General features: G+C 44.7%; 1 protein-coding gene across 1 annotated transcript in view; it reads left to right on the top strand.

Moving 5' to 3' along the window:
- LOC311132044 (elongator complex protein 2-like) overlaps positions 1-17,891 on the top strand; it is a 72,130-nt gene extending 54,239 nt beyond the window's left edge. Inside the window, exons 18-22 of the mRNA XM_084165211.1 lie at positions 3,344-3,542; positions 6,037-6,158; positions 9,155-9,300; positions 11,374-11,493; positions 17,152-17,891. Of these exons, the coding sequence (XP_084021337.1) occupies positions 3,344-3,542; positions 6,037-6,158; positions 9,155-9,300; positions 11,374-11,493; positions 17,152-17,344 (780 nt within the window). The 3' untranslated portion in view covers positions 17,345-17,891. The remainder of the gene's footprint in view (positions 1-3,343; positions 3,543-6,036; positions 6,159-9,154; positions 9,301-11,373; positions 11,494-17,151) is intronic.
- The last annotated feature ends 4,428 nt before the right edge of the window (positions 17,892-22,319 follow it).

Raw genomic sequence — 22,319 nt, 5'->3', positions numbered from 1 at the left:
ATATATTTGATATTTTATATTCTTCAAAGTAGCCACCCTTTGCCTTGATGACAGCTTTGCACACTCATGGCATTCTCTCAACCAGCTTCATTAGGAATGCTTTTCCAACAGTCTTGAAGGAGTTCCCACATATGCTGAGCACTTGTTGGCTGCTTTTCCTTCAAGAGCAATGGACACGAGCAATGGACATTAGACCGGTGGAAATCTGTCCTTTGGTCTGATGAGTCCAAATTTGAGATTTTTGGTTCCAACCTCCGTGTCTTTGTGAGATGCAGAGTAGGTGAACAGATGATCTCCGCATGTGTGGTTCCCACCGTGATGCATGGAGGAGGAGGTGTGATGGTGTGGGGGTGCTTTGCTCGTGACACTGTCTGTGATGTATTTAGAATTCAAGGCACACTTAACCAGCATGGCTACCACAGCATTCTGCAGCGATACGCCATCCCATCTGGTTTGCGCTTAGTGGGACAATCATTTGTTTTTCAACAGGACAATGACCCAAAACACACCCCCCAGGCTGTGTAAGGGCTATTTGACCAAGGAGAGAGATGGAGTGCTGCTTCAGATGACCTGGCCTCCACAATCACCCGACCTCTACCCAATTGAGATGGTTTGGGATGAGTCAGACCGCAGAGTGAAGGAAAAGCAGCCAAGAAGTGCTCAGCATATGTGGGAACTCCTTCAAGACTGTTGGAAAAGCATTCCTCATGAAGCTGGTTGAGAGAATGCCAAGAGTGTGCAAAGCTGTTTTTTGTTGACGTGTACCTATGATGAAAATTACAGGCCTCTCTCATCTTTTTAAGTGGGAGAACTTGCACAATTGGTGGCTGACTAAATACTTTTTTCCCCCACTGTACACACAGCTACAGATCACACTCAGGGTCCTGTGAAGAGAAGCACATTCTCCATGTTGCCTGCCAACATCCTCCCTGTCGCTGCCATCCCTCATCACTCCTACACACACACACACACACACACACACACACACACACGCATACACACACGCCAGGGTTACTGTCTGCTCTACTGTCAGTTTGCCTTGGTCAGGTGTGGCACTAGTGCTCTGGGCGACAGGTACGAACACACACACACACACACACACACAAGCACAATTGGGAATGAACACACTGAAAGAGACACACACAAAAATACACATAGACAGACAGATGGACACACACGTTAGCACACAGAGGAAGGCAGATGTCACGTGACCTGGGTGGACTAGCGGTCAGTGACGCCGCGTACAGCAGGGTTGCTGTGGTTTCCAATTTGGCCCATTATCTTTCCTACTGTCTCTCCTTTATCCAATAAAAACCATTGGCCAACATATACAGTTGAAGTCGGAGGTTTACATACACTTAGGTTGGAGTCATTAAAACTCGTTTTTCAACCACTCCACAAATTTCTTGTTAAGAAACTATAGTTTTGGCAAGTCGGTTAGGACGTCTACTTTGTGCATGACACAAGTAATTTTTCCAACAATTGTTTACAGACAGATTATTTCACTTATAATTCACTGTATCACAATTCCAGTGGGTCAGAAGTTTACATACACTAAGTTGACTGTGCCTTTAAACAGCTTGGAAAATTCCAGAAAATGATGTCATGGCTTTAGAAGCTTCTGATAGGCTAATTGACATCATTTGAGTCAATTGGAGGTGTACCTGTGGATGTATTTCAAGGCCTACCTTCAAACTCAGTGCCTCTTTGCTTGACATCATGGGAATATCAAAAGAAATCAGCCAAGACCTCAGAAAAAAATTTGTAGACCTCCACAAGTCTAGTTCATCCTTGGGTGCAATTTCCAAACGCCTGAAGGTACCACGTTCATCTGTACAAACAATAGTACAGGGACCACGCAGCCATCATACCGCTCAAGAAGAAGACACGTTCTGTCTCCTAAAGATTAATGTACTTTGGTGCGAAAAGTGCAAATCAATCCCAGAACAACAGCAAAGGACCTTGTGAAGATGCTGGAGGAAACGGGTACAAAAGTATCTATATCCACAGTAAAACAAGTCCTAAATCGACATAACCTGAAAGGCCGCTCAGCAAGGAAGAAGCCACTGCTCCAAAATCGCCATTAAAAAGCCAGACTACGGTTTGCAACTGCACATGGGGACAAAGATCGTACTTTTTGGAGAAATGTCCTCTGGTCTGAAGAAACAAAAATAGAACTGGCCATAATGACCATCGTTATGTTTGGAGGAAAAAGGGGGAAACTTGCAAGCCGAAGAACACCATCCCAACTGTGAAGCACGGGGGTGGCAGCATCATGCTGTGGGGGTACTTTGCTGCAGGAGGGACTGGTGCACTTCACAAAATAGATGGCATCATGAGGAAGGAAAATTATGTGGATATATTGAAACAACATCAGTCAGGAAGTTAAAGCTTGGTCGCAAATGATTCTTCCAAATGGACAATGACACCAAGCATACTTCCAAAGTTGTGGCAAAATGGCTTAAGGACAACAAAGTCAAGGTATTGGAGTGGCCATCACAAAGCCCTGACCTCAATCCTATAGAAAATGTGTGGGCAGCGTGTCCACTGAAAAGTGAAAAAGCGTGTGCGAGCAAGGAGGCCTACAAACCTGACTCAGTTACACCAGCTCTGTCAGGAGGAATGGGCCAAAATTCACCCAACTTATTGTGGGAAGCTTGTGGAAGGCTACCCGAAACGTTTGACCCAAGTTAAACAATTTAAAGGCAGTGCTACCAAATACTAATTGAGTGTATGTAAACTTCTGACCCACTGGGAATGTGATGAAATAAATAAAAGCTGAAATAAATCATTCGCTCTACTATTATTCTGACATTTTACATTCTTAAAATTAAAATAAAGTGGTGATCCTAACTGACCTAAGACGGAATTTTTACCAGGATTAAATGTCAGGAATTGTGGAAAAACTGAGTTTAAATGTATTTGGCTAAGGTGTATGTAAACTTCCGACTTCAACTGTATTTTGTAATATTATTACGTGAGTAGACTATACCAGGGTTGCTAGTACATAATGTTTACGTCAAAGCTTAATATCGGTGTTCACCAAACAGAGGGTGAGGAGAACAGGGCGTGACATAAGTTGGGGAAAGCGGAACTTTATGCAAATACTCGCCGATATCGAGCCACAATTGACCAATCGAAGCTCAATATAGCTCCTACTGGGATTGGATGTTGATACCTAGCGCTACCTAGCATGCTCTCAGCTTGTTAGCAACCACATGGCAAGCCACGTTGGACGAGGCTAGCTTGGATAGGCAATACATCTTCCCCAGTTAACATGGGCTGTAAGTCTAAGCTAGTTCAGTATTGTCCTCCAAGTGCTTCTCTTCTTCTCTGGTTCTAGGCCTCTAAGGCTGAGCACGCAGCCGTGCTGCTCTGGAGCGCCACCACCTGGCGCCAGCTGCAGGTGCTGCCCTACCACAGCCTCACCGTCACCCAGATGGCCTTCTCCCCCAACGGACACTTCCTATTGGCCGTGTCCCGGGACAGGACCTGGTCGCTATGGAGACGGGACTACCCCGCTGCCACCCGTACAGACACAGGTGAGCTGAAGGGTCATGTCATGTCTGTCTGTCTGTCTTCTTCGTTGTTGATTTGATTTTTTTACTGGTCACTTTTCATTTTATTTTCTCCCTGCTTTAGGAGTTAGTTCAGGTTCATATCAATGGTTTATGCAGCCAAGAGCTAGTTTTGTTTAAGTTAACCTAGGGATAGTTCAAGTGGTATCAATGAGCCTGTAAAGAGACTTTCCCTGAGCTTGCATCCCAACACTCAGTACGGCTAGCACTGGAGAATACAACAAACACAATAGCAGAATGAGCTGAACCACCACATATTTTAAGACCAATGTGTTCCTCTAGCACCAACAACCAACGTCTTCAATCCCCATTTAAACCCAGTCAGGTAAATCACCAGTGACATGGCCCTAACCGGCGGTGCGACTGTTTTTCTTTACCTATTTTCCTTTTTGGCGGGAGCCTTGGTGGGTTCCCCTGTGCCCGGCGGACTGGCAGTCTATTCCAGTTGAACCTTGAATTACTCACAGGCTAACACACACATACATATACACACACACACACACTAGCTTAGCAGTGTCCTCCCAGCCCCCCAGACCAGGGGAGTTTAGACAGTGTCAGGTGTGATCAAACACCCTGCTCTCCCAGCGCTCCCTGTCCTCCCGCGTCACACACCCACAAATCTCTATCAAACTGATGTGGACGTGTTCCCCCCTCTCTTTCCCTCCCTCCCTCGCTTTCCCTCTCTTCCTCGCTCTGTCTGTCCCAAATCTCTCTCTCTCTCTCTCGCTCGCTCTCGCTCTATCTCTCTCTGCTTAACCAGTCCAGACTTGCCAATCGGGGGGCTGGAAAGCCCAGTGCTGCCCCCGCCAGGAAAGGGATGGAGAGTGGCTGGAAGTAGAGAGAAGACAGGTCTCTTCCTGTGTGTGTGTGTGTGTGCGCTGATACAGACAGAGAGACAGAGCCAGCCTTATCCTGTCTGTCTAGGTGTGTGTGTCTGGACGTGGGCTGATACAGACAGACAGAGCCAGACACCCTGCCTGAATACAAATAACCTCTCTAGAGGGGGAAAACAATACCGTGGCTGGCTGCTGGAACTACACAGACAGCAGTGTGTCTCTCTAGATGGGTGGCTGCTGGAACTACACAGACTGCAGTGTGTCTCTCTAGATGGGTGGCTGCTGGAACTACACAGACTGCAGTGTGTCTCTCTAGAGCGATGGCTGCTGGAACTACACAGACTGCAGTGTCTCTCTAGATGGGTGGCTGCTGGAACTACACAGACAGCATTGTGTCTCTCTAGAAGGGTGGCTGCTGGAACTACACAGACAGCAATGTGTCTCTCTAGAGCGATGGCTGCTGGAACTACACAGACAGCAGTGTGTCTCTCTAGAAGGGTGGCTGCTGGAACTACACAGACAGCAGTGTGTCTCTCTAGAGCGATGGCTGCTGGAACTACACAGACAGCAGTGTGTCTCTCTAGATGGGTGGCTGCTGGAACTACACAGACAGCAGTGTGTCTCTCTAGAAGGGTGGCTGCTGGAACTACACAGACAGCATTGTGTCTCTCTAGAGCGATGGCTGCTGGAACTACACAGACAGCATTGTGTCTCTCTAGAGCGATGGCTGCTGGAACTACACAGACAGCATTGTGTCTCTCTAGAGCGATGGCTGCTGGAACTACACAGACAGCAGTGTGTCTCTCTAGAGCGATGGCTGCTGGAACTACACAGACAGCATTGTGTCTCTCTAGAGCGATGGCTGCTGGAACTACACAGACAGCAGTGTGTCTCTCTAGAGCGATGGCTGCTGGAACTACACAGACAGCATTGTGTCTCTCTAGAGCGATGGCTGCTGGAACTACACAGACAGCAGTGTGTCTCTCTAGAGCGATGGCTGCTGGAACTACACAGACAGCAGTGTGTCTCTCTAGAGCGATGGCTGCTGGAACTACACAGACAGCATTGTGTCTCTCTAGAAGGGTGGCTGCTGGAACTACACAGACAGCAGTGTGTCTCTCTAGAGCGATGGCTGTTGGAACTACACAGACAGCAGTGTGTCTCTAGAGCGATGGCTGCTGGAACTACACAGACAGCAGTGTGTCTCTCTAGATGGGTGGCTGCTGGAACTACACAGACAGCAGTGTGTCTCTCTAGAGCGATGGCTGCTGGAACTACACAGACAGCAGTGTGTCTCTCTAGAGCGATGGCTGTTGGAACTACACAGACAGCAGTGTGTCTCTCTAGAAGGGTGGCTGCTGGAACTACCCAGGATGCAGTGTGTCACGACCAACATTAATGATAGACATCAGGGGGAGGAGTAACTGAGGCTCTGGGTTTATTTGTTTGTCATTAGAGAGATTCATTGTTACCGCTGAGCAGTTATGTACTGTTTAGACAGACTGTTTCTTTGTGTGTGGCATGTAGCTTTGTGTGTTTCAACACTAATGCAAAGTGGAAGGTAGATGGATATTTGAAATAATATCATATATTGTTTGTGGGTGTGCTCCTTCCCTGTCCAGAACCTCATTTCTCCCTGTACACACACACCAGGAAGGACATTGCTGTACACACACGCATCATATGGTCATGTGACTGGAGCGTCGACAACAAGTACTTTGTGACGTCGAGTCGAGACAAGAAGGTAAATATTCTACACCAGCAAAACCTTAGTGTTATTAGCAGAGGTAGCTTGTATTCTCCAGACTTCAACATCTACAGTGAGGGAAAAAAGTATTTGATCCCCTGCTGATTTTGTACGTTTGCCCACTGACAAAGACATGATCAGTCTATAATTTTAATGGTAGGTTTATTTGAACAGTGAGAGACAATAACAACAACAAAAATCCAGAAAAACGCATGTCAAAAATGTTGTAAATTGATTTGCATTTTAATGAGGGAAATAAGTATTTGATCCCTCTGCAAAACATGACTTAGTACTTGGTGGCAAAACCCTTGTTGGCAATCACAGAGGTCAGACGTTTCTTGTAGTTGGCCACCAGGTTTGCACACATCTCAGGAGGGATTTTGTCCCACTCCTCTTTGCAGATCTTCTCCAAGTCATTAAGGTTTCGAGGCTGACATTTGGCAACTCGAACCTTCAGCTCCCTCCACAGATTTTCTATGGGATTAAGGTCTGGAGACTGGCTAGGCCACTCCAGGACCTTAATGTGCTTCTTCTTGAGCCACTCCTTTGTTGTCTTGGCCGTGTGTTTTGGGTCATTGTCATGCTGGAATACCCATCCACGACCCATTTTCAATGCCCTGGCTGAGGGAAGGAGGTTCTCACCCAAGATTTGACGGTGCATGGCCCCGTCCATCGTCCCTTTGATGCGGTGAAGTTGTCCTGTCCCATTAGCAGAAAAACACCCCCAAAGCATAATGTTTCCACCTCCATGTTTGACGGTGGGGATGGTGTTCTTGGGGTCATAGGCAGCATTCCTCCTCCTCCTCCAAACACGGCGAGTTGAGTTGATGCCAAAGAGCTCGATTTTGGTCTCATCTGACCACAACACTTTCACCCAGTTCTTCTCTGAATCATTCAGATGTTCATTGGCAAACTTCAGATGGGCTTGTATATGTGCTTTCTTGAGCAGGACGCTGCAGGATTTCAGTCCTTCACGGCGTAGTGTGTTACCAATTGTTTTCTTGGTGACTATGGTCCCAGCTGCCTTGAGATCATTGGCAAGATCCTCCCATGTAGTTCTGGGCTGATTCCTCACCGGTTCTCATGATCATTGCAACTCCACGAGGTGAGATCTTGCATGGAGCCCCAGGCCGAGGGAGATTGACAGTTATTTTGTGTTTCTTCCATTTGCGAATAATCGCACAAACTGTTGTTACCTTCTCACCAAGCTGCTTGGCGATGGTCTTGTAGCCCATTCCAGTCTTGTGTAGGTCTACAATCTTGTCCCTGACATCCTTGGAGAGGTCTTTGGTCTTGGCCATGGTGGAGAGTTTGGAATCTGATTGATTGATTGCTTCTGTGGACAGGTGTATTTTATACAGGTAACAAGCTGAGATTAGGAGCACTCCCTTTAAGAGTGTGCTCCTAATCTCAGCTCATTACCTGTATAAAAGACACCTGGGAGCCAGACATCTTTTTGATTGAGAGGGGGTCAAATACTTATTTCCCTCATTAAAATGCAAATCAATTTATAACATTCTTTACATGCGTTTTTCTGGAATTTTTGGTTGTTATTCTGTCTCTCACTGTTAAAATAATCCTACCATTAAATTTATAGACTGATCATTTCTTTGTCAGTGGGCAAATGTACAAAATCAGCAGGGGATCAAATACTTTTTTCCCTCACTGTATTCACTTAGGTCTGGGCGCGTGTTCACAAAGCGTCTCAGAGAAGAAGTGCTGATCAAGGATCCGTCTCGCCTTTTAAATCATAATGAATTAGAGGAGGGGGATCTGATCCTAGATCAGCACTCCTACTCTGAGACCCTTTGTGATACAGGCCCTGAACTCCAGCTTAAGACTCCTCTGACATCAATACAAGATTCACATTACATTTAATTATGTGTTAAGCGCAAGTCAGGATTCAGCCTTTAAAGGTTGTTAGTTACAAATGAGCTCCTCAGTAAGTAAAGGTCACAATGGTAAGGAAGAAGTAGTATGATGCTGTTCATCGTAGGCTGCGTCCCAAATGGCACCCTATTCCCTTTAGACTTGACACTTCCATGCGACTTCTGCTATCAGAATACGAAGATCGCGTTGAAAAGACGTGTCCAGATGCACAAAAGTCGCATTGTGTTCAGATTGTGTTCAGATCTGGCTGACCACTTCAAGTGGTGTGTAGGGACACATTGTGTACGGATTTCTGCTCAGTCTGGACGCAATCAGGCTACCGAAAGCTCATACAGTGGGCGACGTCATCAGCACTTTGCCCACAAGTCTCCAGAAAGCGAGAAGCACCTTTTTTCATTAAATGTTGGAGGAAATACGTTCCTAGCGTGTGAGGAACGTGTTTGCTGGCTTCATAAATGCTAGCCAGCTAGCTAGTTTATTAGGAAAACGATTAGTTATCCTAACCTGTTGTCAATCCCTTTAGCTTTGCTTGCTAGCTTGCTGGCTAGTTACAGCGGTTAGCTAGTTAGCTACAGTAGTTAGCCATCAAGTTGTTGTTGTGTTATTATCAGATTTAGCCTTTTCCACCGTTTGCAGAATGCATACTGGCATTTCAATATAGCGCAGGAAAATGGAATCCGGACACACTGTGGACACGGTAGACACATTTAAATGTAGGTGTAGACGCATGATGTGTTCGGAATTCCATGATCAGAACTCCATGATCAGAATACAAAAGCTGCATGAACTGTCAAGTCTAGTCACGGCCTTGTAGTGCACCTCTTTTGAGCAGGGCCTATAGGGAATAGGGTGGCATTTGGGATGCACAATGGCCTATGTTAGTATGAAGTGACAGTATAACTTAATTCACCTTTTCCTTTACATTGACATTTACGTCATTTAGCAGACGCTCTTATCCAGAGCGACTTACAAGAGCAGTTAGGGTTAAGTGCCTTGCTCAAGGGCACATTGACAGAGCCTTTTCGGCTTGGGGATTCTAACCAGCAACCTTTCAGTTACTGGCCCAACGCTCTAATCGCTAGGCTACCTGCCGCCCTTTACAGGTGATAGTATGGGGTGACTGCAGTAGTTCTGAGGCCAGTGTGACCCCTGATGAACCTCCAGTCATCCAGCCCTGTTCCTCCATATTAGATGTAGGAGACTCGGCCACTGCTGTCTCCTTTTGCCCCGTCCTCTGCCCCGACAACAGGTACCATAATACAGCACTTATTTGCACAATTCCAAATCGACCTCTTGCCCCTTCACCCTAGGCACTACTGCAGATCTGAAATGATTGGATACTGGATAGGTATAAGCAGTATGCCGGAAATGTATACGCAGCCTATCAGAAGGCAAGAAGGCATAGGGAAGCTTTAGCCTATCGCTTAAATCCTATTGCTTAAACCTATTCATGCCACATATGTAGTGTGTACAGTGAGGGAAAAAAGTATTTGATCCCCTGCTGATTTTGTACGTTTGCCCACTGACAAAGAAATGATCAGTCTATAATTTTAATGGTAGGTTTATTTGAACAGTGAGAGACAGAATAACAACAAAAAAATCCAGAAAAACACATGTAAAAAATGTTATAAATTGATTAGCATTTTAATGAGGGAAATAAGTATTTGACCCCCTCTCAATCAGAAAGATTTCTGGCTCCCAGGTGTCTTATACAGGTAAAGAGCTGAGATTAGGAGCACACTCTTAAAGGGAGTGCTCCTAATCTCAGTTTGTTACCTGTATAAAAGACACCTGTCCACAGAAGCAATCAATCAATCAGATTCCAAACTCTCCATCATGGCCAAGACCAAAGAGCTCTCCAAGGATGTCAGGGACAAGATTGTAGACCTACACAAGGCTGGAATGGGCAACAAGACAATCGCCAAGCAGCTTGGTGAGAAGGTGACAACAGTTGGTGCGATTATTCGCAAATGGAAGAAACACAAATCTCCCTCGGTCTGGGGCTCCATGCAAGATCTCACCTCGTGTAGTTGCAATGATCATGAGAACGGTGAGGAATCAGCTCAGAACTACACGGGAGGATCTTGTCAATGATCTCAAGGCAGCTGGGACCATAGTCACCAAGAAAACAATTGGTAACACACTACGCCGTGAAGGACTGAAATCCTGCAGCGCCCGCAAGGTACCCCTGCTCAAGAAAGCACATATACAGGGCCGTCTGAAGTTTGCCAATGAACATCTGAATGATTCAGAGGAGAACTGGGTGAAAGTGTTGTGGTCAGATGAGACCAAAATCGAGCTCTTTGGCATCAACTCAACTCGCCGTGTTTGGAGGAGGAGGAATGCTGCCTATGACCCCAAGATCACCATCCCCACCGTCAAACATGGAGGTGGAAACATTATGCTTTGGGGGTGTTTTTCTGCTAAGGGGACAGGACAACTTCACCGCATCAAAGGGACGATGGACGGGGCCATGTACCGTCAAATCTTGGGTGAGACCCTCAGCCAGGGCATTGAAAATGGGTCGTGGATGGGTATTCCAGCATGACAATGACCCAAAACACACGGCCAAGGCAACAAAGGAGTGTCTCAAGAAGAAGCACATTAAGGTCCTGGAGTGGCCTAGCCAGTCTCCAGACCTTAATCCCATAGAAAATCTGTGGAGGGAGCTGAAGGTCTGAGTTGCCAAACGTCAGCCTCAAAACCTTAATGACTTGGAGAAGATCTGCAAAGAGGAGTGGAACAAAATCCCTCCTGAGATGTGTGCAAACCTGGTGGCCAACTACAAGAAACGTCTGACCTCTGTGATTGCCAACAAGGGTTTGCCACCAAGTACTAAGTCATGTTTTGCAGAGGGGTCTAATACTTATTTCCCTCATTAAAATGCAAATCAATTTATAAAACTTTTGACATGCGTTTTTCTGGATTTTTTTGTTGTTATTCTGTCTCTCACTGTTCAAATAAACCTACCATTAAAATTATAGACTGATCATGTCTTTGTCAGTGGGCAAACGTACAAAATCAGCAGGGGATCAAATACTTTTTTCCCTCACTGTATGTTGGATTTAGTATGTTCAGTATGCTTCCCTTGTAGCCACCACACAGGTGGCACCACCTGTCTGCCTAGTGCCCCGCCTTTGAGTTGCACATGCACTTTATTGCCAGACAGTTCCTGAATTTGCAATATGATGTTTCTGTGTTCATTCGTCTTTTGTGTGATCTGTATTTAACTATTTTGTATGTTTATGTTTAACCCTGCCTGCAAACCAAATTTACATCTGGGGACAAAGTTTGATTGAATGATTGATTGATGCTCCTCCAGCTACCTGTTGGCGGTGGGGCTGGAGAGTGGCCAGGTCCTGCTGTATAAGTGGAGACCTAGTGAGGAGCCTGCTGGAGCTGGAGCGTCAGACTGGACCAGATACGGAGAGACAGACACCTCGTATCCTTTACGCACACGCACACACACTGATGTGCACATGCACACACACACACAATCCCAAGTTTTCATCACACATTTAAGTTTTTAAAATAGCCTTTTAACCACCCACGTACCTTTTGGCACTGACTAACTACCAATACTTTTATTACCACTGGTTCCATTATTCTACACTGGAGCCTCCTCAAGAAAACATCTCTCAATGACAAATACCCAAAAAGGTACTCTGACTTTTTAGGCAGGAGTTTCTATGACTCTGACAAGAGTTTTAAGGGTACATCCCAAATGGCACCCTATTCCCTACCCTATGGGCCCTGGTCAAAAGTAGTGCACTATGTAGGGAATAGGGTGCCATTTGGGACGTACCCTTAAAACTCTTGGCAGAGTCATAAAAACTCCAACCTAAAACATCTAAGTACCTAGACTGAGCGATATGACGTAGGTGCAGCAAGTAAACAGCATAGTGGGTTAATTTCTGCAACAACTAAGAGGTTTGAAGCGTGAGGCTCAACTTCTCTGCTGTTTTGGTCCCGTGGCTACCACGCTGGAACAGCGTGAAGAGAACCTGTGCACATGCGCAGATACTGTGTGTGACTTTGTGAGAGCAAAGTCTTGCATCTCGCTCATCTCAATATCTGCGGTGCTGCTTGTGGCAACGTCATTTCGCTGAGTGTACCTTTAACCGTGGAAAAATATTATTCCCAGGTGGTTTTGAATAGCTGTGTAATAACAGAGTGTCATTGAGGAGGAAATACAATCCACAGACTCTTTTTGTGAAGGCCCCACCGGCTGGTGTTTCCACTGAGTCATGAAGAGAAGGATGTGAAATCCATGGTCTGAAGAGCCTGTGGAAATGTTCAAACAGTGTTCTAATGTTACCTGATCTGTAAAAGTTTGGATTATTCTTCTACTACTGCAGAAAACAACATGCTGTAGCTCAAAATATAAATGTTGAAATTGTAAATTAGAAAGTCTGTTCCCCATCATCTTTTTATATTTTTGAAATTTTAGACATTTTTACAAATGTATTAAAAATAAAAAACAGAAATACCTTATTTACATAAGTATTCAGACCCTTTGCTATGAGACTCGACATTGATCTCAGGTGCATCCTGTTTCCATTGATCATCCTTGAGATGTTTCTACAACTTGATTGGAGTCATGATTTGGAAAGGCACACACCTGTCTATATAAGGTCCCACAGTTGACAGTGCATGTCAGAGCAAAAACCAAGCCATGAGGTCAAAGGAATTGTCCGTAGAGCTCCGAGACAGGATTGTGTCGAGGCACAGATCTGGGGAAGGGTACCAAAAAATATCTGCAGCATTGAAGGTCACCAAGAACACAGTGGCCTCCATCATTCTTATATGGAAGAAGTTTGGAACCACGAAGACTCTTACTAGAGCTGGACTCCCAGCCAAACTGAGCAATCGGGGGAGAAGGGCCTTGGTCAGGGAGGTGACCAAGAACCCGATGGTCACTCTGATAGAGTTCCTCTGTGGAGATGGGAGAACCTTCCAGAAGGACAACCATCTCTGCAGCACTCCACCAATCAGGCCTTTTTATGGTAGAGTGGCAAGCCGGAAGCCACTCCTCAGTAAAAGGCAATGACTGCCTGTTTGGAGTTTGACAAAAGGCACCTGAAGGACTCTGACCATGAGAAACAAGATTCTCTTGTCTGATGAAACCAAGATTGAACTCTTTGGCCTGAATGCCAAGCGTCACGTCTGGAGGAAACCTGGCACCATCCCTATGGTGAAGCATGGTGGTGGCAGCATCATGCTGTGGGGATGTTTTTCAGTGGCAGGGACTGGGAGACTAGTCAGGATCAAGAGAAAGCTGAACGGAGCAAAGTACAGAGAGATCCTTGATGAAAACCTGCTCCAGAGTGCTCAGAACCTCAGACTGGGGCGAAGGTTCAACTTCCAACAAGACAATGACCCTAAGCACACAGCCAAGACGACGCAGGAGTGGCTTCGGGACGAGTCTGAATGTCCTTGAGTGGCCCAGCCAGCCCGGACTTGAACCCGATCGAACATCTCTGGAGAGACCTGAAAATAGCTGTGCAGCGACGGTCCCCATCCAACCTGACAGAGCTTGAGAGGATCTGCAGAGAAGAATGGGTGAAACTCCCCAAATACAGGTGTGTCATACCCAAGAAGACTCAAGGCTGTAATCACTGCCAAAGGTGCTTCAACAAAGTACTGTCGTGACGTGACTAACTTTAATGTGTGACTGTTATTTATCGAATCACCTAACTATGTTAAATTGTCACTAAATTAATCATGTAACAATTAACTCATTAGGAATTTGGGGCACCACGGAAGAAGTTATTTAACGAGTTACCATCTCCCAAATTAAACTCTTAGAAGATATATATGTTATATATCGATAACAGTCACTTATCAAATAATTACCTCTTATCAGTCTCATTCTGAACGTCGCATAATCCTTGAACCTGCAAGAACCCAAACCTTATTGATGAATCAGCAATACACAAATTGGCTTAATTATTTATTTACTAACTAAATAATAACACAATACAAACACACACACACACAGGTTATTGATGAAAACAGGTCCCTAGTGGACTGGACTAACAATAGCATGAATGCTTGGGTAGAAGGAGGGTCAGAGTGGAAGGGAGAGGCAGAGATTCAAACTATTGTGGTTACTTTGGAAACTACGCTTACGGAAATACAAATGCTTAAAACCCCACTAAACGCTCATTCGGATTAGAAATGCAACATGTATTTACGTGTAGCTGTCCTCGATAGTTGAGTTGATGATGTAGGGTTCTGGTTTGCCCACCAAAGATCCCAATGTCCTTGGTAGAGTTTCTGGTCGTAGTGGTGGTTAGAATGGATACTTCAGATGTATCAGCGGTTGTCTGAGCGGGATTGTCCTTCCCAACTTGTGTATTTAGTGAATGTTCTCTAGACGCCTATATACAGTGGGGAGAACAAGTATTTGATACACTGCCGATTTTGCAGGTTTTCCTACTTACAAAGCATGTAGAGGTCTGTAATTTTTATCATAGGTACACTTCAACTGTGAGAGACGGAATCTAAAACAAAAATCCAGAAAATCACATTGTATGATTTTTAAGTAATTAATTTGCATTTTATTGCATGACATGAGTATTTGATCACCTACCAACCAGTAAGAATTCCGGCTCTCACAGACCTGTTATTTTTTCATACCTGTATTAACTGCACCTGTTTGAACTCGTTACCTGTATAAAAGACACCTGTCCACACACTCAATCAAACAGACTCCAACCTCTCCACAATGGCCAAGACCAGAGAGCTGTGTAAGGACATCAGGGATAAAATTGTAGACCTGCACAAGGCTGGGATGGGATACAGGACAATAGGCAAGCAGCTTGGTGAGAAGAAAACAACTGTTGGCACAATTATTTGAAAATTGAAGAAGTTCAAGATGACGGTCAATCACCCTCGGTCTGGGGCTCCATGCAAGATCTCACCTTGTGGGGCATCAATGATCATGAGGAAGGTGAGGGATCAGCCCAGAACTACACGGCAGGACCTGGTCAATGACCTGAAGAGAGCTGGGACCACAGTCTCAAAGAAAACCATTAGTAACACACTACGCCGTCATGGATTAAAATCCTGCAGCGCACGCAAGGTCCCCCTGCTGAAGCCAGCGCATGTCCAGGCCCGTCTGAAGTTTGCCAATGACCATCTGGATGATCCAGAGGAGGAATGGGAGAAGGTCATGTGGTCTGATTAGACAAAAATAGAGCTTTTTGGTCTAAACTCCACTCGCCGTGTTTGGAGGAAGAAGAAGAATGAGTACAACCCCAAGAACACCATCCCAACCGTGAAGCATGGACGTGGAAACATCATTCTTTGGGGATGCTTTTCTGCAAAGGGGACAGGACGACTGCACCGTTTTGAGGGGAGGATGGATGGGGCCATGTATCGCGAGATCTTGGCCAACAACCTCCTTCCCTCAGTAAGAGCATTGAAGATGGGTCGTGGCTGGGTATTCCAGCATGACAACGACCTGAAACACACAGCCAGGGCAAGTAAGGAGTGGCTCCGTAAGAAGCATCTCAAGGTCCTGGAGTGGCTTAGCCAGGATCTGGAGAAGGTCTGTTTGGAGGAGTGGGCCAAAATCCCTGCTGCAGTGTGTGCAAACCTGGTCAAGACCTACAGGAAACATATGATCTCTGTAATTGCAAACAAAGGTTTCTGTACCAAATATTAAGTTCTGCTTTTCTGATGTATCAAATACTTATGTCATGCAATAAAATGCAAATTAATTACTTAAAAATCATACAATGTGATTTTCTGGATTTTTGTTTTAGATTCTGTCTCTCACAGTTGATGTGTACCTATGATAAAAAATTACAGACCTCTACATGCTTTGTAAGTAGGAAAACCTGCAAAATCGGCAATGTATCAAATACTTGTTCTCCCCACTGTATGCCAGCTGCAGACTGAGATGAGGTCTAGTGCATTGTCTTCTTCTTCACCTCGTGTAGAGGTTGAGAGTTTCAGAGTTTCTCCATTTCAAACGTGTGGACTAACAGCTTCACGCTTCCTGGTCTGGTAGAAATTCAACCATTTGCAACATCCAGCTTATACCGTAAGCTGCTTGGTTTCCTTTGGTAATGGAGTTGTAGTTTTAAACCATTTTGTAACGTTCACGCTTCACGTCTGCTGGTCTTGTAGAGTGTCAACCATTTTAAGCCGTGGGGCTTCCTGGTCTGAGGTTAATTTGTTTTTCAAGGCTTTTTATGCACTCGGGGTAAAAGGGGCATTCCATCATGTTTGTGCTCATCTGGGCGTGGCCACTGACTGAGAACAAATCAATATGGAAAACAATCATCTCATCTAGAATGCTAAAATCACATTTATCTTCACAAACGTATTATTATACTAAATAATTTGTTTTATACAACAATTGGATGCAAACCTCATAACTGGGAAGTGTACACCCCCAGAGATACAGTTTTGTTGTTCCACCATCTTTAAAGACATCACAACATAGTAAGGAATTTGACATGATTGTTTTTTAAGTCCCCACTGACCATTTCCCACATTATTTTAAGTAGGAATATTGTTTCATTATCCACTTTTGGATGTTGGAGTCTTGGCGGGAAGACTTCCTTTGTCTCACAGGGAAATTCCCTCTCCCAATATTGCATGGCACGGAAAATAACATTTCTGCAAGGAATTTATGACCGATCATGAAACTGGCCCCCAGGAAACGGGGGTGTTCAAACCTTTGCCTTGCCGGCATCTTTGATCCTCAGCCCATGAGGGCAAGTCATGACAGTATTGAGTAAAGCGTCTGAATACTTATGTAAATGTGATATTTGAGTATTTTTAATACATTTGCAAAAATGTATAGAAACTATTTTTGCTTTGTCATTACGAGGTATTGTGTGTAGATTGATGAGGGAATATATTTTTTTTAATCCATTTTAGAATAAGGCTGTAACGTAACAAAATGTAGAAAAAGTGAAGGGGTCTGAATTCTTTCCAAATGCACTGTATTTCCATGTGCCTAACCATGTCCTTTATATACAGTCTGCTTGAGGGAGACAGAACAACACACTGCTGCACTATGACTGTTGTACACTGTCACCACTCTTTGTCTTGTTTCCTTGACAACACCTCCCCCCTCCAGTCAGAGTCATGCGTTGACAGTGAAGAGGCTGCGCTGGAGGCCGAGGGCGGGCCGGGCTGGCCGGGCTGGCCAGGGGGGCGAGGAGGAGGGCGAAGGCAGGGTCACAGGAGCAGACAGCTCCTGGGTGCAGCTGGCCAGCGCCGGGGCAGACCACTCTGTCAAAATATTCAACATCAATAGACTGGCTGTGTAGCTAGCGTTGGGTCTGGGACACTGACACCATTAGATAGTGGCATCCTGACACTGCTGACTGAGACTACAGGGCTGTCTGCCTGGAGTGGAGAGGAGAGGAGTGGAGCAGAGCTGGGGCTGGTCGTTCACTGGGTCATTCCATTCACCCTGTGTGACAGCCAGCCAGCTCAGACAAGACAGCCAGGCAGTCACAAGGCCAGGTTTGGTGGGCTGGTTTCAGGAATCCCCCAGCCCAGGACTTCTCTGTTTCTCTGGATGGAGCTCTGGTCTTTATTTTGACCCTGCAGTCATCATCTTCTCCACTCTTAAGGTCTGGGACAAGGGATATTAGGCTCACCGTTTCAGCATACTTTTATGTTGAAATGTATTCATTTGTTAGGGCTCAGTAACTGTCAAATCATATTTGAAAGTCCCCTGTTTCTTTTTTACCATATCGTCTTTCTTTCTGATGTGTTGCTGTCTCTGTTTAACACAGAATATGACACAGTACTGATACTTTTAATGTAAAAAAACGTACATATCTGAATAAAGCGCCTGTTGTTAACATTGATTGATTCCTGTGAGTTACAATCAGAACCAGTTGACCCCCATGACAATGACAACTGCATGACTTTAGTATCTTTCATCACACTGTAGCAAAATGTAATAGCATACTGTTGATATTGATATGCCATACAATTTACTTGAAATATACCACAAATGCTCAGTAGATACCCTGCCCCTTCTCTTTTGCTTGATACAGTAGAGTACTACAGTCGTGGTCAAAAGTTTTGAGAATGACACAAATACACATTTTCACAAAGTCTGCTGCCTCAGTTTTGATGATGGCAATTTGCATATACTCCAGAATGTCACAAAGAGTGATCAGATGAATTGCAATTAATTGAAAAGTCCCTCTTTGCCATGAAAATGAACTTAATTCCAAAAAAACATTTCCACTGTATTTCAGCCCTGCCACAAAAGGACCAGCTGCCATCATGTCAGTGATTCTCTCATTAACACAGGTGAGAGTTGACGAGGACAAGGCTGGAGATCACTCTGTCATGCTGATTGAGTTAGAATAACAGACTGGAAGCTTTAAAAGGAGGGTGGTGCTTGAAATCATTATTCTTCCTCTGTTAACCATGGTTACCTGCAAGGAAACACGTGCCGTCATCATTGCTTTGCACAAAAAGGGCTTCACAGGCAAGGATATTGCTGCTAGTAAGATTGCACCTAAATCAACCATTTATCGGATCATCAAGAACTTCAAGGAGAGAGGTTCAATTGTTGTGAAGAAGGCGTCAGGGCGCCCAAGAAAGTCCAGCAAGCGCCAGGACCGTCTCCTAAAGTTGGTTCAGCTGCGGGATCGGGGCACCACCAGTGCAGAGCTTGCTCAGGAATGGCAGCAGGCAGGTGTGAGTGCATCTGCACGCACTGTGAGTCGAAGAGTTTTGGAGGATGGCCTGGTGTCAAGAAGGGCAGCAAAAGAAGCCATTTCTCTCCAGGAAAAACATCAGGGACAGACAGATATTCTGCAAAAGGTACAGGGATTGGACTGCTGAGGACTGGGGTAAAGTCATTTTCTCTGATGAATCCCCTTTCCGATTGTTTGGGGCATCCGGAAAACACATTGTCCAGAGAAGACAAGGTGAGCGCTACCATCAGTCCTGTGTCATGCCAACAGTAAAGCATCCTGAGACCATTCATGTGTGGGGTTGCTTCTCAGCCAAGGGAGTGGGCTCACTCACAATTTTGCCTAAGAACACAGCCATGAATAAAGAATGGTACCAACACATCCTCTGAGAGCAACTTCTCCCAACCATCCAAGAACAGTTTGGTGACGACCAATGCCTTTTCCAACATGATGGAGCACCTTGCCATAAGACAAAAGTGATAACTAAGTGGCTCGGGGAACAAAACATTTACATTTTGGGTCCATGGCCAGGAAACTCCCCAGACCTTAATCCCATTGAGAACTTGTGGTCGATCCTCAAGAGGCGGGTGGACAAACAAAATCCCACAAATTCTGACAAACTCCAAGCAGTGATTATGCAAGAATGGGCTGCCATCAGTCAGGATGTGGCCCAGAAGTTAATTGACAGCATGCCAGGGCAGATTGCAGAGGTCTTGAAAAAGAAAGGTCAACACTGCAAATATTGACTCTTTGCATAAACTTAATGTAATTGTCAATAAAAGCCTTTGACACTTATGGAATGCTTGTAATTATACTTCAGTATACCATAGTAACATCTGACAAAAATATCTCATAACACTGAAGCAGCGAACTTTGTGAAGACCAATACCTGTGTCATTCTCAAAACTTTTGACCACAACTGTAGGGTAGAATAGGGTGCAATTCTCAAGGACAGAGCCAGAGGAAACCCATGGGACCTGGTCAAAAGTAGTGCACTATATAGGGAATAGGGTGGCATTTGGGACGCAGACATGGTTAGGATTTACTGTGCACGCAGCAGAGTGAGCCATGATTACGTGTTGAACATCAATCTAGGCACGGCAGAGTGTAAGTGGAGGACATAACTCTAATCGCTCAGCATGTATATGGAGACATTATTCAATCTGGGGGCCCCTTGCCCTTGTGGGAAATGGCTGTTTTTCAAGAGGAAAGGGAATTGGATGACTATGTTGACAGTGTCTAATGCTATACATATGGCGATTTACACACCGTCATCTCCCATACAAATGACTCTAATTATTTGAATGCTTCTGTATTTCCACAGATGATTCATGATGGAAAGATATGGATGTAGTACTAGACATTTTTTAAAGTATAATTTCATAACGCTAAGAGCTCTATTCCATCTGTATTGCTGAAACATTACAGGAAATGTAAAGGTAATTTCCTATTGAGCCGACATCTGCAGCGTTTACCATGAATGCAGTCTCTACTAACGCTAATTGCCTTAACGTTTAAATTGCGCAATAGCGCTGAATTTCCACGATATGGATTGAATAGAGCCCTAATTTGTATGGGCTTCTGTACCTTCTAGCCTCGGTACTGTCTTGACTAGCACACAGTAGCCTACAGTATGTGGTAGCCATTTTGTTTTCCAGAATGGGATTTCCAAACCTGAAAAACCACATGTAGGCCTACCACATGCCTGATGTCACTTTATTCTACCCCAATCTTCCCTTTATACAGCTTGACTTTTACTGAGACAGTTCAGATTAAACATCTTTCAGTAGCACCCCTTCCCTTCCACACCAGTCATATACAGTAGCTGCCTAACCAGTATCCAAACAGTATACTGTATCTTCCACACTATCAGTAGTGGTGGTAGGCTACTAGGCTAGCTGGGCTCACAATCCCTTTCCCACAGTAGCTTTGCAATATGTATAAAGTGTCCTTTGAATCAGTGGATCACATTGAGACTCCAGATCAGATTCCTATCGCCATTCGAACAGAAAACAGATTATTACATAATACCAAATTGGCTTTGACATCTGAGGTCGGAGCGAGCAGCTTGAAGTCTACAGAGGTCCATAGGTACAGTACAGTAGGCCTTGAGGTTGCCTTGCTGTAGCCTCTGCCCTATCTCCCTTTCTGGGACTGTTCTGGGCCGCTGAGCCCTCTGTCTAGCACTGACAAGGTAAATATTTGAGAGCATGATGGAATGGCCTCTTCTCCTCTGACACGAGGACTCAACACACATTCCTTACAGCCTGTTTGCCACTGGGCCTTGACAGTTGTATTATTTATCATCCTCTACATACTGAGCTTTTCATTACTAATGTATTGGCCACCTTGGCTTTATGTGTAATATGTGCAGATTGCAGACAGCTGAGCTCACATGCTGAGACCTGGCCCAATTTCATTTTACCCCCACATCATAGCTAGTTATCAAATCAAGCTTTATTTATACAGCACATTTCAGACATGGAATGCAACACAATGTGCTTTACAGGAAAAAACTAATAAAAACAATTAAATATTTACTATACAACAAACATAAGAGGATAAAAAACAATAGAATAACAAAAACTGAACGACAAAAAAACACCCTAAGGAAAAGCAAAGCTAAAAAGGTGTGTTTTAAGATCTATTTTAAAAATGTCCCCAGTTTCGGACCCCCTCAAGTTCTTTGGCAGGCTATTCCAAAGGCTGGGGGCATAGTAACTAAAGGCTGCCTCTCCATGCGTCTTGGTCCTAGGCTTTGGGATAGTTAAATGGCCAGTACCTGAGGGACTGACTGGGTACATAATTTAAAAGCATGTCTGACATGTATTGGGGTGCACAATTGTAGATTGATTTAAAAACCAATAGAAAATTAATTCTAAAACTCACAGGCAGCCAGTGCAGACCCCTTAAAACCGGTGTAATGTGTGCCCTCAGTCTGGTCTTGGTCAGTACCCGTGCTGCAGCATTCTGTATGTTTTGCAGTTGACCAATGGCTTTCTTGGGTAGAGCATTACAGAAGTCAAGCCTGCTTGTAATAAAAGCATGGATGAGTCTCTCTGTATCAGCCTGAGAGAGAAAAGGCTGCACCTTAGCAATGTTCCGCATGTGGTAAAAACTATTTTGGTCACATTCCTAATGTGTGATTCGAAATTGAGTTCAGAATCTAAAATAACCCCTAGTTTTTTTTACGTGGTTTTTTATCTTTATTGCCTGTGAATTAAAACATTAAAATAGTTTATCTAGACTCACAATTTAAAGCAAGAATGACTGGTCTGACATCGAACTATATAAAATATACCTTTTTTGAGAAAGGGCATTGGCAAGATTAGTACCCGTGACCTTCTGGCCCCTATCCCAGTGCCTAGTCCAATACGCCAGCAAATGGGAGGGCACCAAACACATTTTTTTTCACATTTATAAAGCTGTTCAGTAAATTAGTCATTCAGAAGATTTGAAATGTCAGTTAATTATGTTGGGTAAGGTTGGGTGAAAAAAGCTGCATCAGGATTCGAACTGGCAACCTTGGCCTTTTCTCAATTAGATTTGCTCAACTCCTGCGTCCTCTCTCCTCCCTCCT

This window comes from Coregonus lavaretus (assembly GCF_964263955.1).
Source record: "Coregonus lavaretus genome assembly, chromosome: 7".
Taxonomy (NCBI): Eukaryota; Metazoa; Chordata; class Actinopteri; order Salmoniformes; family Salmonidae; genus Coregonus; species Coregonus lavaretus.
This window is presented reverse-complemented; position numbering and strand designations above follow the sequence as displayed.